The sequence below is a fragment of the Malaclemys terrapin genome, chromosome 3 (assembly GCF_027887155.1).
Source record: "Malaclemys terrapin pileata isolate rMalTer1 chromosome 3, rMalTer1.hap1, whole genome shotgun sequence".
In the NCBI taxonomy this organism is placed as follows: domain Eukaryota; kingdom Metazoa; phylum Chordata; order Testudines; family Emydidae; genus Malaclemys; species Malaclemys terrapin.
Window position 1 is genome coordinate 150,031,657 of NC_071507.1, and position 20,376 is coordinate 150,052,032.

At 38.7% G+C, this 20,376-nt stretch overlaps 1 protein-coding gene across 1 annotated transcript in view; it reads left to right on the top strand.

Annotated features, from left to right (window-relative positions):
* Positions 1-11,572, top strand: part of COL12A1 (collagen type XII alpha 1 chain) — a 136,896-nt gene extending 125,324 nt beyond the window's left edge. The window contains 7 exon segments of the mRNA XM_054024531.1: positions 3,539-3,574; positions 3,686-3,752; positions 5,408-5,596; positions 6,746-6,814; positions 7,906-8,076; positions 10,528-10,646; positions 10,648-11,572. Of these exon segments, the coding sequence (XP_053880506.1) occupies positions 3,539-3,574; positions 3,686-3,752; positions 5,408-5,596; positions 6,746-6,814; positions 7,906-8,076; positions 10,528-10,646; positions 10,648-10,710 (714 nt within the window). The 3' untranslated portion in view covers positions 10,711-11,572.
* The last annotated feature ends 8,804 nt before the right edge of the window (positions 11,573-20,376 follow it).

Genomic DNA, 20,376 nt, shown 5'->3' on the forward strand with positions numbered 1-20,376 from the left:
TTGCTGCACACAAAACAGCCACTGGAGGAGGAGGAGGAGAAGATGCCTACCTTATAACCTTTAACCCAGTGCTTAACATACTGACCTGGGAGAGACTGGTTTAATCCCCCCTCTCTCCCGAGTAGGAGAGGGGATTTGAACTGGGATCGCTCACCTCTCAGTAGAGTGCTTCAGCCACTGAACTGTGGAGCACTCTGATGTGGGGCTCCCTCAGTCTCTCCCACTGAAGCTGTTCCACTATGGATAAATAACGAAAAAGTGACTGGAGCAGGGGGACTGGACCATACGCACATGGGTACCTTAGGGCCTAGGCACTGGGCTACAGAGTCATTCCCACTCTCTGAGCCTAAATTGCTTTGTGGATTGCACCCTATTTACCTAGCTATTCATATTATATATACTGGAGTAGGTAAAGCCATAATATTTCCCTGTGTGATTCATGAGAGAAATGTGAGAGTTGTTTTTGTATCTAGCAGGCCTTTAACATTGTCTGCACAACCGGGAGTCAAACTATTCTTGCTTCAAAGCTGTTATGTCAACGTTTGCTTTGAATTTTGAGTATTGATGTGACACTGTTTTCTTCGGTAAACTTTAATCTCTGAACCCAGGATCATATGTGTTGTGTGCTTATTATTAAGCAATTATTAGTTTGCAAATTATAGGCATGACATGCTCCAGCGGCTATGAATCATGTCCACACATACCATTTCAAAGTAGCCATTCCAACTCCTTAATTTGAGGCCTTATGATCTCAAAGGAAGTTTATGAAACACTGCTATTGCGTTCAAATTATATCCAGCTCTATTGTGACCTCAGTGGAATGATTTGTTGTACTGTGTTATTGAAGTTATTTGTGGGTACAACAAGAATGTTATGAAAAACATCAGCTACTGCCCACATTCAGCATTTGCTTTTATAATAGTGATAAATGGGCTGCTTAAAAATATTAAATTGTCAAAGGCACCAGGGCTAAGGATGTAACTAATTATGATGGTAGGTAGGTGAAGCAGCAGACTATTGAACGAGTCATCTTTGGGAATTTGCAGAAGGTCTATGTTCAGAACTACTTTGCAGTTTGGGCATGTTTTGGCAAAATTTGCAGTCTGCTCATGAGACAGTAGGAGTGAGAATTTCAAAAGCACTCAGTGCTGGCCCTAATTCTGTTCCCACTGAAGTCACCAATGAAATGTCTATTGACTTCCGTGGGAGCAAAGTGCTCTTGAAAAATTCTAAAATCTGGTGGGGGTTGTTACAGTTAGGATTAAAGTGCATTGCTAGAGCTGTACAAAAAGCATCTCTTGCACTAAAAATGGGTCAAGCAAGCTTTTTCTTTTTGATCTCTGGGGATACATTTAAAAAAGGCTTTAAATGGCAACAGATTTTTAGATTTCTCAGAGAGCAAACTAATAGTTAAAATGATCATGTGTCTGATTTTTGGCCTATTTGAAATGGGCATCTGCATTTAGCTTGTGGCCATAATTATGTCAGATGGACCAAACCCAGCTATAAACATCTTTGTGAGGTCATTATTATCTAGTGTGAAAATCTGCAAAATCCAACATACCAAGCATCATAATTACATTTTCCCAGGAAACTGTGTCATGCTCTTTCTTGGCCCTTCTATTTGCTAACAGTGGAATGCAAACAAAAGGCTAAAGTCTCAAAACATTACATGGGAGATGCACACACAAAATTTAATTTTCAGAATGAATTATGTGTGTATATTTTCTGAATTGTGTTCTTTAAAAATGGCCCCCTAGTGTATTTTATGCAATCGTGACAATTAAAACATTTGTTTTTACAAGTGGATAATCAATCATTCTTGTTGGCTTCTTGTAAAAACAACACCAACACCAAAAACAAACTGCCATGCAATGCAAATGCAAATGGTAAAATGCTGTCAGAGAAAGAAATATAGCTCTTGACAAATGAAAATAATTATGGTGAGAGCTCAAGCTCACACTACAACAGGTATTTGTAGTATATTGTAAGATTAGAAGCATTCAGCAACTAGTAAGGGAGATGTCATTGGAAACAGAATAGGTACTCGAAGCCATCTCTCCCAATCTTCTATAACTCCTGCCCATAATCCTGCATCCCTCAATGCAGGATTACAGCCTCTGTTTCTTACTGCTGGGTTTGGAGGAGATAGCTACCCTTCCTGGATGTGCAGTCTTTGGTCTTAGTTTAGTTTGTTAATGAATGAGGCAGGACATTGTTTCAGACTGAAATTACTATTTACAATTAAAGAGTAACATAATATATGCAACAAGACTGAACCAGATCATATGGCCCTGTTTTCAGAGGTGCCCTGCTAGGAACACAGCCTTTAACCTTACAGTGTGCCCTCTGTGTCATAGTCCCTCAGTCTCTCTGGGTTTAGTTTGACTTTCTTCTTCGGACCTCTTCTTTCAGAATCTGTCAGAGTGTTTTCAGTCACATGCCCAAATGGTTGCTTTGCCCATTCTCTTTTGGAACCTGCCACAAAGTTCAAAGAGAATCCAGTTGCAGGATTGTGCTGAAAGGGTAAAAACTCTTTCAAGAATAACACTTCCAGGACCTAAATGTTGGGCGAAATATCTTAATCCTGCAGCTGTTCGCCAGACAGAACTCCTACTGGAGTAAAGAGGGCCTTTCTGTGAAAGGACTGCTGTATCAGGTCCCATACAGGACAAAGACCCAGAATGAGGCACATGGATAAAAACAATAGTGAAGTTAGCTCTGAATCATGTGACATTTTTTTCTTCAGCGTAGCTAAGATTTTCTACAACCTCAGTTTCACGATGTAGTTTTTCTACTGTAAATTATTTATAATAAAAGTGAAGTAATAGCAGGTTTGTTTAGGACAGAGACAAATTGAAGAGTAAAGTAAGAATTTGCTTATAGTCAGTAACCTTTGAAGAAAATAATGTTACCCTTTTATGTTTAAGAAAGCATCTAGGGAAGGTATAGAAAAAACAGGCCTTCAATTTTGGGGAAAGTACTGCAGTCACTTATCAGAATCAGAATAGATCAATATTTCTGATTTAAGGAGAGATAATCAGCATGGCTATCAACAGCAAATACAGTATGTGAAAGGTGATAGAATTTGTGAGGAAATAATATTCTGTTTCGACAGACAGGAACATAATTTACCTGGAGTACAAGAAAGCTTTCAACAGGGTAGCTTTTTTAAAAGAAAAAAGTGGCCTCTATTTTTTTGGGCACAGTTTTGCATCTGCTAATAACTGGATACAAATATTTCCATTGAAACGTCTGACCTATCTGATTTGCTGATGAAAAATTGCAGGTGCTGCATGGTTGCAGGTGCATGTAAGGACCCAGCTGGATGGGTTTACTGAACAGCTGCTCTATCGAATCCATCTAAAGCACCTGTCCGTGTAGTATATATGCACCAGACTGCACTTACAAAGCATGTTTTCCTTTTCTCTCTTCATCCTTCCGTTTTCTTTCATCCCTTTATGTTTCCGTGTTCCTATACAATAAACTGCAGTATATGCAGCTGCATTAAATAATAATGGAAATTAACTTGTTTTAGGGTCCACCTGGAATGAAAGGAGAAAAAGGTGACAGAGTAAGTACTACCTTAAAATTAGTTTATTTATCACTTACTTTAATGTGATAAATACTGGCTTTTTAAAAGCACAGACAATGTACTAATATAATACTTGTTTTAATTATTAAGGGAGATATTGCTTCTCAGAACATGATGCGAGCTGTTGCAAGACAAGTCTGTGAACAATTGATAAATGGTAAACAATGTTGTGCTTTTTCCTAGTTCTGTTTTCCATATGGCTAATTTAATAGCTCATTTGTGAAAAGTCAAAATGATTTAAATTTGAGATGAAAGGATCCTGGCTGCAAAGCATAACAGGAGCCAGTGTGTTGTCATTGCTATCTTCTGTACCACCGATCTGATGGAAGGAAAATGCACCACAAAATTGGTTCCTGAATCTGAAGGGCTAACTTGTTAATGAACTAATCGGTCACCTCTGGAGACCCATATTCAGATCTTGCACATGCCACGAAGGGAATGATTTTGTGCAGTCAGCTAAGTCCCTGTTTTAGCACTGTGGATGTCAAAGCCCCCACACATTTTGGCATAAACCAGGTCTCACCTCTGAGAGATGGAAGGCACAAGGCTGGAATGGAAGGAGCATTACAGGTATTAGGATTGAAGTATATTGGCACATGCTGCCTGGGCAAGCGATGCACACAGGACAAATTGTGTTATGCAAGGGAAGAAATAATTGCACTGGGTAAATCCCAAAATTCAGGGCCCCAAAACAATATTTTAATGGTTTTTGGTTTTACTTCAGCCCCAAAGCTGACGTAGCATCCTGTAGCCCTAATGTGCCCCTACCTCCAGGCAGGAGTGACCACTGGAGGATTCATGCAGTGGAGGATCCTCTAAGCTCCCTATGCCACCCTACAGGGAGCAACCCCAGAGTGCAGCTCTGTGCTGCACAGGAAGTGTAACCCTCCTGCACAGCTTTCTCAAATCATCTCTACCTCTTCCACACCACAGCTGCACAGAGTTTGCTGTCAGGAAGGCCCCCAAGAAGACAGAGCAAAATTTGCTTATTTATGTTATTTATGCAATAGGGCATGTGCTGCTTAGACCCCGATACTGCTGTTTTTGAGGTAACCCCAGATAGATATGGAATTGTGCCATACTGATTTTGTTCAGCCAAAAAATATCAAGTTGTGCCCAAGCAGTGTGCACTTGTAATGGAACTACTAGGATGTCTTCTTCTGTTTTAGGTTCCCTATACTGAGCCTTCCTCTGCATGGTCACCATGCTTCTAGTCAACAATAAATAGCTGGGTCTCCCCTTCAGAACTTATTTGGACAGAGCTGTCTCTCTTGAGCAACACAAACATTCTCTGGGAGTTAAATTTGCCAGTTTGATCAGGGCTAGCAGAAGTGTATGTACCCTTAGAGCTTAAGTGATACATCGCCCTTGTGCAAGCCCTCGGCATGGGGCTGAATTTCATCTTCTGTTCCCTGCCACTGTAATATCTGTTCTTTGAATGCAGAGTACCCAGAAATGTCTATTTTTGATGGCTAGAACTGCATTTCAGATCATCTTTTGGAATTAGTCTTTGCTGCCTTGCAGACTAGGAGAGAATTCTTTGCCAGGGCTCAACCAACAAGGCTGTTGTAATCCAAATCTCAGTTTTCACTTGTCACCTTTAGTGGCTGTGAATTTTTATTTACTAGTGTCTGCTGCCAGAATCTCCCCTCTCCCCCTCCCTTTCCCCATTATTCTACATGATCATATCTTGCATTCATCTTAATCTGTGCATATGTTCCAATTCTCCACTATTTGCACAGTGGGTGGCGGGTGTGTGTGTGTGTGATTTTAATGAAAAATGATTTAAAAACTCTTTCTTTCTCTTTAAAGGCCAAATGAATCGGTTCAATCACATGCTGAATCAAATCCCGAATGATTACTATGCAAACCGCAATCAACCAGGACCTCCAGGACCACCAGGGCCTCCAGGAAGCGCTGGGGCAAGAGGAGAACCTGGACCTGGAGGAAGACCAGGGTTCCCAGGAACACCTGGCGACCAAGGACCACCTGGTGAAAGAGGTGAGTAGTACTCAAAGAGCATATGTATGACCATATTTCAAAAGCTGTCAGCAGAGGAATGCAATACAGCTGCACCGGCCAGAAAGGCCATGAAGCATATAGCTTTCCATAGCCAATTGAATTGCTCTGAAGGTATTGGTACAGCTGGTACAGTGGAATATTCAGTGTCTGAAGACAAGATCTAAAATTACAAAGATTTGCATCTACAGTACTTCTCTCTCCATGTGGTATTTATGGAACACCAGTCACTACAGAGTCTAAACGCTATCTCAACTTTATCAAGATATCTTAGTACAGAACATTCTCTTCTCAAAGCTGTTTCTGCTATTAGCTGCATCTTCACAGGCTACTTTTCTGAATTGGCATCAGGATGAGGGGAAAATAAGATTCGTTAACAAGAATGTGGGGTGAACCGTAGCTTAGTGACACTGCAGTTGTGTGTCTCAGCTGAAGCAGAGTAATAGGTATATGGGAAATATATGATTAGATGTGCCAGTACACTTCAGGTGCTTTGAGCTGCTCTGGTGATGCAAAGTAGGTGTAAACTCAGTTTAAATGGCTGATTAAGCCTGGGTTATGGCTGGTTTGCAATAGCATAAGGGAGCCATAACCAGTGAATCTGGCCCTCAATTGTTCTGGCCATTACACTTCAGAATGTGTACACAGTGTTGTGTTTTCTAACATAGATTTTACTATAAATATTTACCACTTAAAAGAAAATAATGAACTTCTGAATCCAGCTATATGATAACATTGGCTAACACTATTTCATTAGGTTTTGAAGGATGAGTAAAGTGTATTTGTTACAGAAATGTACAAAGCTTGTATGCCTTTACTCATGTCGGTAGATGTGTGGAATGAACTTCTATCAAATCATGGGTGCCTCAAAGATGTTCCTATGTTTTAAGACAGTCTCTTCACACCAGGTTACCTCTGTACACTACATTTAAAAATCTTGTCTTTCAAACTGAGATGTTTGTTTCCTTAAAATATTTTCCTCATCCAAATTAAGACTTCCTAGATCAGAGCAATAAAGCAATAAACTATTTGAAGTATATGTTATAATCAATGAGAGCGCATGAAAAAATATAGTTTTCTGACATGGTCTCTTTTTGTGTGTGTGGTTTTTATTTCCTTTTGGATCTTTAGGACTGCCAGGAGAGAAAGGTGAAAGAGGGATTGGATCACAAGGACCACGAGGTTTGCCTGGACCACCTGGTAAATTTTCTGTTTTTAATTTACATCAGCTTACAGAACAGTAGAAGTAAAAGGGAACAAAACTTCCTAGAAAGTCAGATTGTTTAATTGCTCCTTATAGCAAATAAGCATATGTTACTCAATGCACTTTACATTTTTGACATGTATTGGAAATAAAGTGAAATGCTGAAAACTTTAACTAGAAATATTTTTTAGACATGGCTAGTAGAAAGTTGACTTTATCATATAATTTATTCTTCTGGCACATTGGCACATGAAAATATTTTTGATGAAAATACTGATTGAACCTTTATTGACTCAGTAATCAGGGGTTGAAATGGACATTTTCTCACTTTTTTCTATTTGATAGAAACAAAATATCACTTGATACTTTTGGAATGTCTAGTGCCATTGTTGGATCATGTTTGTAGTTACACTGATGTCCTTTAGCGGCAAAGCATAGCGTTACTAGTACAGAATATGATCCTTTCTCTGTTACTTTTTTATTTGTGCCATTTGATTTCATTTACTGATCATTTACTGATGTCTTGGCAGAAATAGTTAGGCTTTCTCATTGTTTCTGCCTTTAATTTACTAGTTTAAACATGATTTTTTCATTACAAGAGCCATAAGAAGCTTGCAACAAATTCTAGCCCCAGTTGAAACTCTACATTTCTGTTAACCATAATACAGCCTGTTCCAAAGAAAACATTACCTCATCTACTATAGGGTTGCAGGGTAGCAGAATTAATGCACTCCTATGTTTTAATTGAAATCCAATGTGCTTGTCTAATGTAGTAGTTTCCCTTGAGATCTTCATATCTTACACAGAGTGGAAATAAACCAGAGAATTCATTGATGTCTTTAGCGTGGCTCAAACCTTGCCAAATCAGTTTCTGTGAATAAAGACCTTAAATTAGCCACACATAGGAAAGCAACCAGTTATGAGTCACATTTTGGTTCTCTTTGGTTGCTTCATTGACCACATGTAGAACCAAATGTCAATGTTTTCTTACCAAAGGCTCGTTCATAGTCTAGACGCCAGTAGTGCCAGTGGTTTATGACAGGTTGACTCTTTAAAAAAATTATCTTCCTTTTAATTCTAAAATTAGGTCCACCAGGAGAGTCTCGAGTTGGCCCACCAGGTTCTACAGGTTCACGAGGGCCACCTGGGCCACCGGGTCGTCCTGGAAATGGGGGTATTCGAGGTCCCCCAGGCCCACCTGGTTACTGTGATTCATCCCAGTGTTCTAGCATCGCTTACAATGGTCAAGGATTCCCAGGTAGGTTATTGACAACTTAAACTGTAGTCATTTTAAATAGTTTTCACAGATGCGGAGCTGCTTAATGCAAGACAGGCCCGCTAGTGTGGACATACTGAATCATTTCAGGAGCAAATGGTACTGAAACTGCTTAGTTGTAACATAACATCTTGGAACAGTTCAGTCCTTTTAACATAGACAGGTCTTAGAGCAGCTGTTCAGATTGTTATGCAAACTTGTCTCGCATTGATTTGAAATGTGTTTAGCTTTAGGAAGGAGGTGATTAAATTATACAAATAACTGTTTTTTAATACATAGAAGGATTGTAGATGATTATTTTGCTGTTAGGATTTAAATGACCATTTTCTTCTTCTTCTTCTCCTCTCCCTCCCTCCAATCTTCTTCAGAACAAGGTTGAATACTCCATGTTTCTCTTGAAAAGTAAAAAGAACGCTCTGGTTGGCAATTTTTGTGTGTCTGTTTTTTGATCAACATCAGGATTATTTATACAAAATTAATACCTGAAATTAAAATTTTCCATAAACAAAAACTGTTCTCTGTTACAGTGCAAACAACTGAAAAACTCCACTATCCTACAATTTCCACTGAGTTAAACCCCATGAGTCTCTGATTAGCCCTGAGCCAGCCTCCTGCTGTGAGAAGCAGTTTAAAACAATGGGCTGTCACAGGGAGTCAAATAATGGATGACAATGGCCATCAATTTCTGACTAATGAGAAGACACTAATAGCCTAGGCAAGAGGGGCACTCAGAATATAACATATTCTATACCTAGAGTCCTGCAGGGCCATTTTCATGAAGAAAGTCCAGGCCCACAGTATTGTTAACAAATTCATATGTGTGCACTGTAGCATTTTACAATTAGTGTATGTGATACTGATGTTGGATATGGTTTGCCACTAGCATACTGTGCATGTATACATGAAAAAAAAAATATATATATATATGTGTATACAGACTCAGTACTGTTGGGTGTAAAAAGCCAAGTACTTGCACAGATCTAACCCAAGATTCTTGTTTAAATGAAAAAGAGCTAAACTTGTACCTATTTTGCAGCAGTGCTATCCTTCCTAGTGAACAGTTATGTATACATATATAGATATATGCGTTTGACTTAACCATTGTGTATTTTAGTTGGATGACTATATTTTTGCACAGCAGTCTGACTTTTTAAAAACTAACATAATCTTTGACCTGTTTCAGGTTCCGGCTAACACATTTTCTAAGTCTCCAGTGCTGCTTACAGTTTGAATACATGAAAAACCTGTTTCTGAGATGTTTGCGCACGTGCTTAGTAGGAAATGAGTCTGTATGGATATTTCACCACGGATATGGTTAAAATTGAACCGTGTTGGCCTCATATAATACTAACAATATTCGTGAATGGCATAAGGACAGTGATGTCAACTCATTATCAAGCCTGTTGCATTTTAGTAATAAAGTAGAAAAACAACTATTTTTAACACCCTCCCCCCCAAAATCATCAGAAGCCTCAGTACTGAAGGAGGCTTATAAAACTACTAACTAGCAGAAGTAACACCATTGTGGGAGACAGATTTAACCTGATAAACAAGAAATGACTTATGTAAATAGTAAACTAATTGTGGCTTGTAAATGATTTGTAAGGGATCGTGTCCACTAAAATCAGTTAACATCTTTACATTAAGCTTCTGCATTAAAGCCTGCTGCTGCTTGCTCTTTGCCAGAATAACATCTTTGACTCTGTATGAAATCTACCTGTCTGTTGCTTGTGATCAACATGTCTGATTCAGGGCATGTGCCTTTTTGTATATGTAATCTTGTTGGGTTTTGTAATTGCAGTTCTAAATACTAAAGTTTTATAATTATTTTTCTTCTGTTTTGCTATAGTCTTTGGTGTTCCTCCAGCACCAGCTGTAACTCAGTCTGTTACGAGGAACAGCATCAGAAAATGACATGTACTGCATATTGCCACTGGTGATAGTTATGTGTACATTTATTTCCCACCCTCAGAGAACATTACTAGAAGCCAGTCAAACATTTTCTTTTTATGTAATCCATTTGCTCTATTAATTAATTAATTAATTTTTAAATCAAATCCAAGTATTTTTTTAGATTGATTGAAGTAGATGTAAAAGACTATTTTTATTTTTTAACAATTTATTGGGCCCTTGCATAACACCTCAAGACTGTTTCTGCAATGTTTCTTGTGTTATAAAGAGCTGGATCCTAGAAGGCCTTTCAAAACCAAATCTCATTTTTCTTATCATTTTACTGCCTCTCCTGCCCCCACCCCCCCAAAAAAATTCCATGAACGAAACTGAAAAAAAATCAGTGAATTATTAATTTAGACATTTATTATATGAAATTAAGATTGAACTAACATTATGTAGCCAAACTAACTTTCATTATATTTGTGGATTCAAAGACATGCGATAACTATAATGTTCAATCAGACAACTATTTTCAACCAGAGTCATACGTACCTGAAAGTGGACCATATCAACCCGAAAGTGAGCCCTACATAGTACCAATGGAGTCAGAAAGGAGAGAGGATGAATATGAGGACTATGAAGTTGAAATGCATTCACCAGGATTACCCTGAACAAATGTGCTGGAAAAGATCATTACCGAGAAAAGCAAAAACAAAACCATAAAAGATCTGTCTTGTTTTGTGTTTTTGGTTGTTTGTTTTTGTTTGTGCTATGCTCACATATGCAGATACATACAGAGTGGGTGTATCCTATATTCTCCAATGCTACCTTCTCAAATCAGAAATGCACTCACATCTTGTAGGAGTATCATGCTTATGTGCGAATAGCAATGTATGTAACTATAGATTTCGTTCTTGCTCTTGAAATGCTTGTAAAATACTTTTGCTTAAAGTGGCTGCTTAGAACTTAATGTGTGCATTCAGTTATCACAATGCTGCATTTTCTTTAAACAAATAAATAAAAAAAACCACAAAACACCAAAAACCAGAGCTGCTGCAAATTTTCGAAGGGCTGTCTGCTTTAGCTCTACAGTTTTCCTCCTTTTATTGCCTGTTTGCAGTTAAGTCACATCATAAGTCTGCCTTGTCTAGTAAAAAGCAAACCAACTCCTTCTACATCATTGCCAATTTTTTCTATCCTTAGTTATACCTTGCAGGGCATATATTGCTCTTATACATCTCCTTTAACAACCACAAATCTTAAGTAATGTAGCTGAAATCATTGTATCAACTGGATATAGTTTTATAATGCTTTAAATCTCCTTGTAGACTCATTAACATTTATGCCAAATTGCAGTCAATCCTGCAGAGATGGAATTGCATGTTTGTGTTGTATATTTAGTATGGATTTTTTTTTCAGAATATAATGTTTCTTAGTTATCAAAAGCAGTTGGAAATTGTTTGCAAGACTATGGATATAGAATTGCTGCTTTTATATTTTAACTGCAAATTGTGAATTTCACTGCCTTATATTATTTATTTCTGAAACAAAGGAGGCATTTTTCAATAAAACTACTGAAAATTTACTTTGTATGATCATTTCTTGAATGGGGCCATGAGGATACAGACTTGTAAGTTACAAGAATGAGATGTAACAAACACACAGAGACCATTACATTTTCTTTATTAACTCCTCCTGATGTTACAGTGACCACAAATTAATTTGGAATTTTACTAGTGTTAAAACAGGTCCCTGAGGCTGTGACATTGGTTGATTGGGGGTGGGGGGTGGACTTTCTGGATTTAGTTGGCTCCCACCCTGTAGGGTTTTGAAGTAACTGTCAATATCACTCAGCCTGTAGCACAGGTGGTGAAAAAACAAAATGAGGCTCCAAGCTCCAATTGCTGCACCATCCCCTGTACCTCATTGGTCCCCATGAGACTAGTGGATGGGTGAGCAGCTAGAGAGGCCACTGGAGATTGAAGCAGAGGAATAATGGGGGTGAGAAAATTGCTGGATGCCTCAAAAGTAGTCACTATGTGGCAGGCAGAGCATGGCTGGTGGTAGCTCCTGTTCCACCCTTAGCCACATGCTCATTGTGCTCTATCTACATATTTTAGGTACTTATATCCCCCATGAGTGTAGCATCTGGTTCAATGCCAATGGAAGTCAATGGAAAGATGCCCAAGGTGACACAGGAAGTTTGTGGCAGAGCAGGGAATTGAGCGCAAGTCTCCAGACTAGCACCCTCTCACCACTGGACAATCCTTGCACTCTAGTGGGAACAATATAGTGACATTATATTTGTAAGAGCTTAGCTTTTAAAAATTAAGCTTTTTTCCCATTGAATTTTTAGTGCCCTAAAATGCAAAATATACAACACAGCTATGTAAACTGCCAGGTTGGGTATGTGGAATCCAAACAAGTGAAGTAGCAGAGATAGACTAGAATTAGGGCCCATAATCTATAGGGAGTTTAGCAGGAGATCTAATGAACTGAGAAATGTTCAAAGGACAGTCAAAGACATCAAGTTCTTATGTTTGGTGTAACCCTTGAGTTGCAAAAGGTAAAGCATAAAAATGTGTTCTGCATGATAGTTTTCTATAAAGCATTACCTACGACTTGCAGAAAATGATTGATCGGAATTTAGAAAATTGACTGAATTGTGTGTCTGTCTTGTATAAAATAATATTATTGTATAAAATCTTGCTTGCAGATTCAGGGATTAAATGTATCCCTGGGGAAAGCTTAAAGAGATGCCCAAATCTTCCATGAAGGTATTCCCATTTATCCACCAAATGAAAAGGCCCATAGCCAAAATATCTTATCTAAAGTACAGAATTAACATTAGTTCTTTATTAAATATATCCAACTCCTTTCAGCTGCAGTGCACAATAATGCCCATTCAGTAATGTCCTTTATTAAGACTGATCTTAACCTAGATGCTATTATTTGATTATCTGAAGACACAGAAGATTTAAGCATTAAATAAGAACTATATTTATGTATAGTTAATACATTTTTATGATTTAATTGTATTCTCAGATCTGCAAGTTATTCCTTAAATGCATGGAAATCCCAGTAAAAAATATGAGGGAAATGAGTGAGGATCAATTCTATGAATCTGAAAGAAGGATTTTCCTGGTAATCATTATTTTTCAGACAAGATCAGCACAGGGCTTCTTCCATCTCCACAGCAAAGGTTGAGAAAGAGCTTCTCTTTCTGAAACTCACTTTTTAAGAAAAAAGACACTTGCCAGCACCTCTAAAATTTAGGGGCAGTGATATGAAATGTTTGGGCTGCATTTAAATGAGTGTTTACTAATATGGCACAGCGAGAAGGAAGAAATTAAATAATATTTAAAAAATGTAGCCTCAGGGAAATGACCTTCAGGATGGACTGGATGTCATTGTGGTTTTAAGCTTTAACTTCTGGGGAAGTATTTCTGAAACTAAGCCCTTCAGTTATAGAAACTAGAAAGACAGCGTATAAAGCAAATATAAACAATCCTTAGTTCCTAAGAAACTCATGAACTTAATGTGCCAATTGCACAGTTTATTTAGTTTAGCAATTTTAAACAAGGGGCTGGATTAAAGACACACTTCTAAGCTCATCTACATCTCTCTCTGTCTCTGTCTTTTGGCAGTGACTGTGCATATGTGTACAGGTAGGCAGCCAGGGGCTTCCACTGATCTGAGATTAGAATGGAATGTTTAGGGTGTGACCTTAGTGAAGAAAATAATTCCTTCCCCCTCCACCCACAAACACTCACACACAGAGAGCAGATTCTTTGTTGCATTCCTGATACCAAGTATAGGAGAAACTGCAAGAGCACTGGTAATGCTGTCTACTTACAATGGCTAAAATTGTACACAGTGTGACTGTAGTGTGTAACTACTGGTATGCAAACCAAATAAATAAAGGCAAAAGGGGCTCAGTGGCAAGAATGCAAAACTATAGCACTTCAACTGAAAGCCTGTTTTTCCCCTATTTTTCAGTTGCGTATTTGCAGTAATAATGATTTCTGAAGGGAAGCTGAAGGGAAGCTGAAGTGACTGTGAAGCTAAGACACTTAAAGGAGAGGAACATAAAGGAATACTGATTGATTTTTGCCACGTGCATGGCAGACACCACCATCTGCACCACACAGAGCTGCCATTGGAGCCCAGGCAGGCCCTTCTGGAGAAAATAAATACATAAATAAGTTACAGCTTGACATGAGTCAGCGTGGAGCATTAATTCCAGCAGCAAAGTCCAATACAAATTTTACCACTGCAAAAAAAAAAAAAAAAAAAAAAAAATGCAAGGAATTACACATTCCCCAAAACTCTCCTCTGCTCTAGTGAAGAAAAATAAGACATTGAGATCCTGACTGTGATGTGGCTGAAAAACAAAATCAAAGCTAAAATGGCCACAGTTCTACACCACCTGGAAGAGAGTAGAAGCCCCAGGTGTTTCTTTGGATATAAATTGGATGACCAATTTTTAATGGCATTTTGGTTTGGACTTCCTACTAGACTATATGAACCTGCAGTATACTGATGATCAGTGGAGAACACGCATATTTCAAGTATCCAGTCCCGAGGTGAAAAACTGGACTTTTGCAGCCATCAGGCAAATACGAAGTCTAAAGTGCCAAATTGTCTGTTCATTACAGGTAAAAGAAAAGGAGCTTTTCCCTTTGCAAAACTAATTTAAAGATGAACAGTCATCTCTTTATGCGATATACAAATCAGCGTGAAACATGAAAAAATTCTGTTTTAGAGATTTCTTCTCAGTTGGAAACCTGTTAGCCAACATTCACTTAAGAGCAGTAAATGCAGAAACATGGATTCAGTGGTGAATACAACATGAGCATCTGAAAATAAGAGAAGCATCTTATTTGACTTATCCTTGAACTTCTTTTCCTGCATTGTTTGAATTATAGGTTTTCACTCCACTTCTTTTGTTTTGTCGTGTGTTGGATAAGAGTGGCACTACAACTGAGTTCATTGTTCCAAATTACACCTGAGCAGATGGTTACAAAACTTGGGGTGAAAGCCCATTGAAGTCAAATTTGGAACATTCATTTGGGGACAAGACCCCTCAGCAGATATTATTTGCACTGTAATGAGGAAAGGCATTATCGCCCGTATGAGCTGTGACCCACATTCTGCTCTCAGTCACACTTTTATTTCATGTTGTTACTCTGAATTCACACCAGTGTGTAACTGAGAGCAGACTTTGGACCTATCTATTTCTTTGGGCATGTGTACAGAGAGAAATGGTGGGCCATCTTCCTCATCCTGGCAATCTGCAGTGGATTTGCTTTAAAGTTGTTTTTACAAGCATATTTTAGCTCACACTTTTGCTTATAATATGTGACAGTGAAATACTATTTTTTCACCCCCCCCCCCCCAACTAGCCAGTCATGGACACCTCCAAGCTCTAGCTCATGACCATTATGGTTCTTTCTTTACGTGTGAACTATATTTAAGCCTAAGCTAATAATTGTGGATGTGAACAGCCAAGATTTTCAGCAATCACTACTGATTTTGGTAGCTAGATCTCCGCATGCTCAGTTGAGACACCCAGGACCGGCTCTAGGCACCAGCAAACCAAGCACATGCTTGGGGTGGCACAATTCCAGGGTGGGTTTTTTTTGCTTCGGCATTTGCGCTCTCAGAGGGTTTTTTTTTTTTTTGCTTGGGGCTGCACAAAACCTAGAGCTGGCCCCGGAGACATCTGAGTGACTTCTGACTTTTTAGGACCTGCTGAGCACCCAGCCCCTGAATATCCGGTCCCTTTAAGGTGTCTCAAAAGCAGGGCTTCCAAATATTGAGGCACCCACCAAATCATTGGTTCCTTTTGAAAATCATGGCCATAAGCTATATCTTAAATGCTTCTTTAGTAAATAAATATTTTCATAATGTTAAACAATTCATAAATGAAGATGGAAAAAAATAAATAAAAAGACCAATAAGAAATAGAATCTCCTTTTCTGTCATTTTCCTAATATGTTATTCTTCAAGATACTTAAGCAGAAAATAAAATACAGAGGGAGAGGGATTATGAATGGCTACAGCTATGATGAAAGTAGAAAAGCTTCAGCTGTTCAGGAAATAACCATGAAAGGGGAAAGGAAAGGATATGTATCTTTTTTTCCATTAGAAAGGGCATCTGGCCAGTGCCTTCTACCAGAGACACCAGCCAGAATGAGTCTTCATTGACGTGGCACAATAATAAAGACATCTGTACGTTTACTATTGATTATAATAAAAGTTTTCCTGTCTTGGATAAACAGACGTGTATAACTGATAAATACCTACAGTAAGAATAGTTTTACAGCTGTTAAAGCAAAACAGATGTGAGATGTTTATCAATTATAATGGTCTACTGTTTATGCCTCATAGCAACTGCCACTGGAATGTTGCAACATATTGTTTAATATTTGCAGCTTTTTGGCCTTTTATGTAGATAACAGCAAATTATTCAAAATTTTTGTACACTGTGCAGTACCTGGTTTCTATTATCAGATCCTCTCACAAATCTCTTTTTCGGCACAGCTTTTCCTCCCCTCTCTTCCCCTTTTGCTCACGTTTGTCTTTGCATTTGGCCCCTTGTTATATTTAGCCCTTTTCTTTATCTCTTTTCCACTGGTCCCCTTACTGTTATTTTCAATTCTGTTCACTTTTCCCCTCTTGCTGCTTTGAGTGCTTACTTTTTCTTTTTATATTTTAGACATAACTAATACAAGTTTAAGGAACATGCAACTGTACTGCAGATCAATATAAGATTTTTTCTTGATTCATATATTCCAAGGCCAGAAGGGTCCACTGTGATAATCTAGTCTAACCTCTTGCATAACACAGACCATAAAACTTCCCCTAAAAATTCCTTTTGAACTAGCACAGATCTTTTAAAAAAACATTCAGTTTTGATTTAAAAACTGCCAGTGATGCAGAATCCACCATGAGCTTTGGCAAATTGTTCCAGTGGTTAATTACCCTCATTGTTCAAAAATTATGCTTTATTTCCAGTCTAAATTTGTCTTGATTCAACTTGCAGCCATTGAATCTTGTGATACCTTGCTGTGCTAGACTGAAGAGCCAATTATCAAATATTTGTTTACAAATGTAGGTACTTACAGACTGTGATCAAGTCACCCCTTAACTTTCCCTTTGTGAAAATGGAAAAAAACCCATTGAATTCAAGGAAGCCAGGATTTTCCCCATTCTGGCTAAATAGTTACATAGAACATAGCCATGGCTTGAACAAGAAAGGAAAACAATTCCCCCAAACTTTAAAGTAACACATTAGTGTATATATACAGAAGGGAGGGGGGATTTTTCTAGTTTAAGAACAAATTCCTGTTCTTAATGGCAAAACTCTCACTGATTGCAGTGAACTGGGATTTGTCCTTAAGGACCCAAATGGGATTTTGACCTATGTAAAAACAGCAATATTAGACCTTAGCATTCATGTTCCAGTTCTAAGAACTCTAATGATATGACAAATGCCAGTATAGTGACAAATATAGTGAATTTGCTGTGCACAACACCAATAGTTTTACTTGGCAGTCCCTTAGAATGCCATGAACACTCTGTATTGCTACTAGCAATGCCCTGGTACATGGCACGGCTGAAAGAAAATTCTGCTGGACTTCAAAAACCCAGCCAACACATTCTCAGCAGCAGTGTCCTGAGATTATATTCCTTAAAATGAAACAATCTGCCTAACTTATCTGTGTTGTCAATAGCAGCGAAAGCCAATCCAGCGCCAAACATTTCAAAACTGTCCCAAGTTTTCAAGAAACTTTGCAAGGACATTTTTCTCCCCGTCTACAGCATTTCTTTCCCAAAGAAGGCCTGTTCTTAGACATTTCATGAATTCAACTAGAAATATAGTTGTTTTATATACACCAATGATTAATAGTTTATGATGTTAGGCAGTACATAAGGTCATACATTCCCAATATTTGGTGAAACAAATGACATTTCAATAAGGTTAGAGCGCGGACACACACACACACACCCCTGAAGGGGCAATAACTAATACAACTGACTGCACGTTTGGAGGAGCCAGAGTTGATGCCACACCCTGCCAAATCTGGGAGACGAACAGTGGTTAAGAGGAGGCAGGGAAAAGCAGCTTTTGGCCAGGTTTCTATGGGCATTGACAATGGCTGGGATCTACCTGTTTGGGGGCTATGAATAAGGGTTTCTAGTGAAAGTGCATCCTCAACAGTATCACTACTGTGCCATTACAATAAGGAATTTCATAAAGGAAGGTCACCCAAAGAACTCATCAAGCTGTGCCCAGCTTTTGAGTGCACGGACTTTGATTAATTCCTTTAAATGTAGGATAAATCAACCCCCCTTGCTCCAGCCTACAAGGAAATGTTTTTTGAATTCATCCTTGCTAGGATAAATAAGCTCACAGAGATGAAAAATTCCCACAGGATGATCTGCCAAAACCTAGGTCAAGCATACATGGTTCATTTTATTGAAATATTTTCTCCGTCCTCATTTAATGAATTCTCATTTACCCGTCACAATGCTTTATGGTGTTGGTGTCCAGGCCCTGCTACAGCGGCCCAGACACAGCAATAAAGAAGACAGAATGGCAGGGTGCATGGTGGACACCTGATTGTTGCCTTCTGGCCACCTCTTGGAGTGGTCTTGGTTGGCTGAGCTGCCTCCCTCCTTGGGAGGAAAATTAAGCCCTCAAGAGCAGAAGAAAAACAATAAACTATCTGGCAGCAGGATGTCCCAGGGATGAGGCAGCAGGAGGGAAAAATGTAACTAACGAGAACAATAGTAAATCCTCTCTCTTTCTCTAAAAGAGGGATGTTATTTAAATGATTATGCAAGTCAGGAGATATTTTGGGATATAGTTAATAGCTATAATTAATTGTTGGGAAGGCTGGAACCTTCTCCTTGGGCTGTGGGTTGGCAGTTGAGTTGCTGTTGCATCTTTAAGGCTCTGCTACAGTCCTCTTTATAGGGGGAGGTATGCAACCCATATAGTCACAGATCCACTGACTTTGCCCAAGCCTCCCTACAAACTCTTCAAGCATGCTGGAAAGATGGGAGCTCCCATAGGGGAAAAAGTTCAGGGACTGCGGCCTAGCAGAATGGTAGGTTCCCAGCATCCTGTTTCTTTCATCTCTCCTGGCAGCAGAACCACACCATTTATGCTATACCCAGCGTCTTTCACACCCGTGGATTAGGGAAGGGACTTGCTCCATTATGTTTATAAGAGCCCAACCCCAAATCTTTCAAAATATATTTTCATATCATGGAGGAAAAAATGCTAAATAACATGAAGAGATGGGAATGATGGATAGATTCTTCATAAACTGGAATAAATAATTTGCACACTGTGTGAAGATACATTTCATGGCTAGATACAGTGACATCACTACCCAAGAGTATATCTTGACAGAAAAAAGTGAGGGGTTTAATAGCTTGAATGATCAGAAGCAAAAGGAGATCAGCCTGGCTTGTGTTCCTTGCTAGTGGGAAAGGTTATAAGCTTTGTACTGGCCACACAAACCATAACTGGGTAATGGAAGGAAGTGCTAAAGAAATTGGACCCAAAGATAAAAATGTAACCTGTTGCTAACAGATTTTTAAAAGAGTTGAATAAACCCATTTGATATTAGAGGTTTTCCCAACATCACAACGGGGTAGGTGAATCTTCAGGATGTGCCTTTTAGATGATGGATACAATCTTTTAACAAAGGTGAGGGAGGGACTTCTGATTAATACAATGTGATAAGTAGAGATGTTATTAGGTAGCAAAGTATTTAGCCTCAGAACTTAAATGTTGGCACAATTTGTACTCTGTACATTAATTAAAGTTATTGGCAGTAGGGTGACCAGATGTCCCGATATTTGGGGCTTTGTCTTATATAGGTGCCTATTACTCCCCACCCCATGGCCTGATTTTTCACAGTTGCTGTCTGGTCACCCTATTGGCAGATATGGTACTTGCTTTCTTGAAGCCAGTGCTCAAACTTTGCGTGCATTTTCTTTAATGGAGTACTTGACACCTATCACCAAAGGGCTCAGCTACTATGGGTCCGTAAGAATTATAAACAAGAGCTAAGGGCTAAATGGAGCTTTGATTATGAAGTGGTGCATAGCTATACCACCCCTGGAATGAATTGCTCCCACTTGCTCCATGGGGAAGGAATCTGGGCCATTCCTTTACCAGGTGCAGTTCAGTCTCGTCCCATTCTTCTGTCCGATATAATGGGATTTTTTTTTTTTTGGTATTTTATTTTTGAATTCCTTAAATAGCCATCAGTAGGACTATTCATTTGCCAACTTGAATAACAGATGTGTATGAAATGTGGCACTAATCTTCAAATGGAATATACAGACTTATCTCATTAAATTAAT